This window comes from Nanorana parkeri, unplaced genomic scaffold (assembly GCF_000935625.1).
Source record: "Nanorana parkeri isolate BGI_ZX_2015 unplaced genomic scaffold, ASM93562v1 scaffold2144, whole genome shotgun sequence".
NCBI classification, from domain to species: Eukaryota; Metazoa; Chordata; class Amphibia; order Anura; family Dicroglossidae; genus Nanorana; species Nanorana parkeri.
Window position 1 is genome coordinate 105,917 of NW_017308412.1, and position 6,815 is coordinate 112,731.

The 6,815-nt window shown below is 44.6% G+C and overlaps 1 protein-coding gene and 2 non-coding genes across 3 annotated transcripts; all 3 read right to left on the bottom strand.

Moving 5' to 3' along the window:
- Window positions 1–301: 301 nt before the first annotated feature.
- On the bottom strand, window positions 302–373 carry TRNAT-CGU. The gene has a single exon. It is a non-coding gene; the product is annotated as a tRNA-Thr (tRNA).
- Window positions 374–977: 604 nt separating this feature from the next.
- TRNAT-CGU lies at window positions 978–1,049 on the bottom strand. Its single transcript has one exon. It is a non-coding gene; the product is annotated as a tRNA-Thr (tRNA).
- Window positions 1,050–3,464: 2,415 nt separating this feature from the next.
- LOC108800815 (C-factor-like) lies at window positions 3,465–4,348 on the bottom strand. The gene is made up of 2 exons (XM_018572827.1): window positions 3,571–4,348; window positions 3,465–3,483 (listed from the first exon to the last, which is right to left on the bottom strand). The coding sequence occupies exon 1, from the start codon at window positions 4,343–4,345 to the stop codon at window positions 3,578–3,580; it is 768 nt and encodes a 255-aa protein (XP_018428329.1). The 5' UTR covers window positions 4,346–4,348; the 3' UTR covers window positions 3,465–3,483; window positions 3,571–3,577.
- Between the last annotated feature and the right edge of the window lie 2,467 nt (window positions 4,349–6,815).

Genomic DNA, 6,815 nt, shown 5'->3' on the forward strand with positions numbered 1-6,815 from the left:
GTTCTGAACCTTTTTTTTAACTAGATGCTGTACTTTGGATGAAAACTTTTTTCTTGTATTTTTGCTCCTCTAGTTGACAGCTTGAGTCTGATTCTACCACGACTTAACCTTCTGTGCATTTTATTGCCAGTCTGGCTTAACAACCTTGGCTTTGTCTTCTTTTGAGTAGGGACCTCCATGTTTAGGTTTTTAATCAAGTCATTGTCATCTGGTGCTAAAACCTGAAGGTCACTAAGGTGAACAAGCCACCATCATCTAGAAATGTGATACCAACGTGCACACACTGTAGAGCAGCTAGTAAAGGCACAGATGGGGATTGAACCCATGATCTTTGGTTTACGAGACCAACGCCTTACCACTTGGCCACTGCGCCTTCCATACCTGAAGCATTACATTTATCATCCACACTGCTATGTCCTGATTGTGACTGAGCCCCGTTAATCACAATTTAGTCATCCAGAAAGGTGTTGCTAAAGGTAAAGGGCACATTGAGATTATTTTAGGCACAGATTGGGATTATACCCATGATCTCTGGTTTTTGTCCAAAGCCTTACCACTTGCCCACTGTGCCTTTGGGTAGGCCTATACATTGTACCATCTATGTATCGTATTGTATACAGTGAAAGATGTGTATACACAAATTGTTCCTGAATATATTTTTGTCCATCACCAGCTCTGAACCTGCCAGGTTTTTAAACTAGATTCTGTAATTTGGATAAATACTTTGTTCTTGCAATTTTGGTCCTCTAGTTGACAGCTTGAGTCAGATACTACCACCACTTAACCACTCTTCTGTGCATTTTATTAACAGTCTGGCTTAGTCTAATTTTGAGCAGTGACCTCTATGTTTAGGTTTTATTTTTATGCAGGCATTACCATCTGGTGCTAAACCCTGTAGGTCACTAAGACCAGTTGAACAAATCACCATCATCCAGAAATATGATGCCAATGTACAAGTACTGGAGAGCAACTTGTAAAGGTACAGATGGGGATTGAACCCATGATCTTTGGTTTACGAGACCAACGCCTTACCACTTGGCCACTGCACCTGCCTTAGCTGTGGGTTTGAGTGGACTTTATTAGGCTGATACATTGTACCAGTTGTGTGTAGAATGGTAAATGTGATAACACCTAATCTGCTGTGCCTTTTGTTGCCAGTGTTGAATAAGAACCTTGGCTTTATCTTCCTTTTAAGTTGTTACTTTGTATTGCTAAGCAAACCTTTTATAGATATTTGTTTTCTGATTCTTGTAGTAAAGCCCAAGGAAACTGACCCCAGTAGTATTTACAAACATGCTGTGTGCACAAGCTACTTAGTTACGGGAAACGCAGTACAAAAACAAACACAAGGCTGACTACAAACACACATACACATGCACCCACGAATCTATCCTTTCTAGTACATGGAATAATTTCTTTAAGAGGATACACTAAAAGGTCACTTAAAGGAGAACTATGAGGTGAGTGCTTTTCACCGACCTGTGACAATGAGACTGTCACAGGTCGGCTCAGTAGATCGGGAGGTGAGCGAACATATACCGGCGTTCGCTCACCTCTCGATCCTGTCACGGCTCTCTGCCGTGACAGGGGAGGGGCTGGATTTCCCCCCTCCCCGCTCTGATCCACCAGAGCTGACTGGCGGAACGGACGGGGGAGAGGGCGGGTACAGCTGGCTCTGCCTCTAGATAGGCAGAGCCAGCTGTCACTCACGCAGCTGGGCGGATCTCGACATCGATGTTGGGATCCGCTCCGGCTGCGGCGTCTCAGTATACCGTGAGCTGTAGCTCCCTATATACTGAGCTTAGGGTGACGGGAGGACGCTAGTTTGTGTCCTCCCGGTACCCTAAGGAGAACTATGGGGAAAAACCCTGACCCCATAGTTCTCCTTTAACTTCAAATTGTAGGGTTACAAGATTCCCTACTGAACAGGACTTTGCGACTATTGAGCATTTACAGGAACATGGCTTCTGGTTGCAGTCTCTCTCAGAGTGTGGCCTTTAGTGATCTTTTGTTCAAGTGACATCCTTGGTCAATGTCCGATCATGGAGTCCTATCTATTGAACCTGGGCTGCTGCTTTTATTCAGAAAAGTTGGTAGCCTACCTGTGGGCATTACCCCTAACACTTGTATTAAGTCCTATGGCAGGTGTATCTCACTTTTCCATCTCTAGATGGCAGCAGAGCCATCTAGAAATGCCATCAACAGTCAGTCAGGTGCCAATGAGACTGGCTAATGTTAACCAGCCTGGGCGTGTTATTTACACAAAGTTTCCCTATAACAATATCCCATTGAGAATAAGCTAGATATGAAAAAATAGAAAAACAATAGAGGGCAGCTATAGTATTGAAAACCAGTTTGGTTTAATCGAATGCACTTTATCTCTTTTTGCCCATTGTGAGAAAATAGCTTTCCATCAACAGTTGTTTAACTTAACAATGGCACTTATCTGAGTGAGGTCACACCTTCTAGAAAACTTGAGGTTTTCACATTTCCATTCTGTTTGTCTACCTGAGATTTGTATGTGTGTCTGAAAGAATCACTCTTTTTTGTTTTTGTTTACAGAGATTATATATTTTACTGTATATATACTGTATATGCAATGCATACCTCCATGTTTAGGTATATCATTGTGTGCTAAATGCTGAGGGTCACTGAGTCCAGCAAAATACAATTGAATTATCCAGAAAGATGTTACTAAAGGTGAAGCACACACTGAGAAGATTGCAGGTACCGATGGGGATTGAACCCACGATCTTTGGTTTACACGACCAACACCTTACCTCTTGGTCACTGTACCTGCTCTTGCTGTGATTTTCAGTAGGGATGGTCCACCGGTTCGATTCGAACATGAGTTAGTAATGTCAGTTTTGCTGCAGCAGGTTCTATACATCGTACAGTGTGAAGTTAAGGGGTCCCACGGGGGTTTTCGGCCCATCACTACTAACCAGCTATAAACCAACACCCTCCATCAGCCAGCACCCTCCATCAACCAGCTACCCACAAATCAAACAGAAACTCAATAGAGCCCTCCCCGAAAAATTAATCCCACCCAAACTTTATCTTGATCTGTCACCTTCTGAAGACGTCCTCATTTACATTTACAGAGTTAATAAAGTGACTCCTAAAAAAAAAAGAGCTGAAGATCCATTTTGCTGTTAAACATGTGTTTTTATTTTTCATAATTATGGACCAGCTGCATTCTACAGCCTTTTAAAAAGTCTGTGCACACCACATAGACACCTCTAGACTTGTGGAGATCCACATTCAGAATCACCAATAATTTGTATAGGTCATGCATTTCCCCAACAGACACATTTTATGATGCAAGTAACTGCTATAACTGCAAGGCAAACAAAAAACACAAATGTACCATACTGTATCTGCAGACTCACTAACCAAAAATCACATCACAGTGTGTTAATTTCATTATTCAAAGGCAGGCAAAAGTCTCATTTTATGCCTGTACATCTCTCCTAATGGTGCCTTCGCCTTACAATGGTACAGTCAGTCCTTTATAGTCCAGCAACATTCCATTGTGGTTTTTCGTCTGTACATCTCTCCTAATGGTACCTCCAACTCACCACGGGATAGTCAGTCCTTGCCAATCCAAAAACATGCCATTGTGTTTTTCTGTCAGGGTGTCAAACGCTTCCATCATCCCACCCACACTCTCATGCAGCTTCAGCGGAGCCTTTGCACCACCCATGTCGGTTTGGACCCAGCCAGGACAGAAAGTCACAGCAATAATCCCATCGGTTTTGTAGATCTCCGCCTGACATCGTGTTAACATATTTAGTGCCGCCTTGCTGCAGCGGTATTCAATTAGAAGGTCCTTCACCAGCTCAATTGAGACTCTTTCTATAGACCCTAAACCACTGGATATGTGGATCACGGCGGCCTTGCTGCAGCTCATTATTTCATTCGGATTTTCTTGCGCAGCTTTCTTCAACAAGGGAGCAAATGCTTGAGTAACCAGCATTGGTCCCACTGTATTGGTTTTATACAGTCTCATCATGTCCTCAGCTGTAGTTTCTTCCACTTGGTGGTAGATGATAATACCAGCATTATTGATCAGCAAGTTCAGTCCATGTCCTTCCAGGGTCTCCTTTACCACACCATATGCTTCTTCAATGCTTGCTTTGTCTGTCACATCCATCCTCACAGTAACAAGGTTTGAGTGTTTGGAAGCCAGTGACTTCAGTTCCTGAGCTGTTTCTGGACTCCGACATGCTGCAAAAACATGTTCCGGTGGGTTCCGTTTGTTGAGAAAAGTCTTGACTAGTTCCAGGCCAATTCCTCGGCTAGAACCAGATACCAGGACACTGCGGATTATGAGATTTGCCATTTCGTTTTTTCACAGCAGTCCTGTGTCTTTGAAATAAATGCTGTTGGAGAACTTTAGCCTTAATAAAACACCCTACCTCTAGTAAAATATTAGCAAATGTTCAGATGAGGACAACACACACAAAGGAACTCTAAGGTTCAATGTACTGATATGTATCAGGGATAGCCAAATTCAGCAAGCTGCAATAGTACTTAAAATGACATTAAAGTCAAAAACAAATTTCCCTCCCCCCCATGTTAATGTCGGCACTTACCTTAAATGATGTCTCCTAATCCGATCTTCCTCTTCTTTCCTGATGTTTTCATCTGTCCCTCCAGCGGTGCTGCGGGTCTCCGATCCAGCGCTGACTCCTCTGTCCTTGCTGGCACTTCCTGTCCCACGGTGTCTGCATGCGGGTGCACGCGTCCATAGACTTACCTTGCGTCTCTCCTCGTCTCCCGGCCGAGAATCTGAACTGCGCATGCGCCCGCCCCAAGATGCTTTGCGGCTGCCCAAGCAGTTTCGGATTCTCAGGCAGGAGTGCGGCGAAAACAAGGTAAGTTTGAACCTCTGTTAAAGCGTTTTTTTCCCCCACTTTTTGCCTATACCTACTGCTTGCTAGCCCTAGAAATAGGCAAAAAAACAAAACGGAAGTTTAGTAACCCTTTAAAGAAAGTTAATTAGTACCTACAGCATGCATGATACTGTATGACCGGCAAGGACTGAACAAAGGGTGCCTGCACCATCAACCAGAGCCCATCACAAGCCAGTATCCAACACCAACCACCTACCAGAGTCCATCACAAACCAGCCATCTACTATCAGCTAGCACCCATTAAAAACCAGCATCCAGCACAAACCTACACCAACCACTTACCAGAATTCATCACAAAACCAGAATCTAACATAACGAGCATCTATCACAAACCAGCATCTGCCAAAAACCCGCATCCACCACCAATTAGCATCCATAACAAACCAGCATCCAGCACCAACCAGCATTCACCACCAACTAGCACCCACTCAGGGCCGGATTTACTCTCCCTGCCGCCCCAAGGCCAGGTTCCGCAATACGCCCCCACCCCCCTCCCCTCATTGGAGAATGGCAACCAGAAGGCAGGACGGCGGGGTTAGTTTAAATCTTTTGTTTACTGTTTCTTTACTTTTTTTTTATCACTTTCAATTTTTTTATTTAATTATTTCTTCTTATTTTTTTAAATTTTTATTTATTTGATTATTTTTTACCACCTGCAGTGTGTAGTGACAGCTGTCCCTCCTCCGTGTCACAGACTTCACTGCGGTTCATTGTAAAAAAACGAATGAGCCCTACATGTCCCCGCTATTAGCGGGCGCTTCGCAAAATGCGCAGCCGCCTTCCCCGCTATGCTAATAGCGTATCTTGTCAGAAGCTGCACACAGCGCGCCGGTTTAAGTAGTAACCAGCACACGCTGTATGCAGCTTCTGACAGCGTGGGAGACTGGAGGCTGGGCTTGCCGGTGGATGCCGGGTTCAGTTGAGTATTCAAAAAAATATATGTTTTATTTTATATTTCCGGGGACATAATTTGTCAGGGGATGGTCTCCTCAATCCGGGGACTGTCCCCAGAAATCAGGGATGAATGGTCAGCCTACACTAGGGAGCCCCCACTAGCCACCAGGGAGCCTCTACTGGCCACCACAGAGCCCCCACTAACCACCAGGGAGCTACCACAGAGCCACCACTAATTATTAGGGAGCCCCCACTGGCCACCACAGATCCCGCACTGACCAGCAGAGAGCCCGCACTGACCACCTGACAGTCCGCATTGGCCATCTGAGAGCCTAATTAGGGAGCCGCCTCTGCTGCACCCACACGCACCAGTGAAACTCTCTGGACCCCTGGTGTGAGCCCGCGCAACCCTCCTGATACCCTGAAGACATCAGGCGGCGAACCCAGAGCTTCATATCATTCTGCATTGCTGTAATATGTATTGCTGGGATTTGTAGTTCTCTATTGCTGATGTTATTCTGCATTGCTGTATAATGGTATTGCTGGGAAGTGCAGTTCTCTATAGCTGTTGGTAGTCTTCATTGCTGTGTAATGTATTATTGCTGGGATTTATAGTTCTCTATAGCTGATGCTGTTCTGCATTGCTGTATAATGGTATTGCTTGGAATTGTAGTTCTCTATAGCTGTTGGTAGTCATTATTGCTGGGATTTATAGTTCTCTATAGCTGATGGTATTCTGCATTGTTGTGTAATCGGGGGTGTGGAAATTTAAAAAAAAAGTACTTGTCCAAGGGCTTAAGTGGGGGGCGAATCTACTTGCCCTTCATGACAATCTACTCGTCCCAATACTAAAAAATAGTTTTTTCTGCCCCTCGCGCAAACATACCGCTAAGGAAAGGAAAAGGGTAGGAATTAAGGTTGGGCTCAATGTTCGAGCAGAACGTGAACGAGCAGTAGGTCATGTGTTCGCTGAGCGCCTTGCAAGGCACTGTGCCTTGTGAG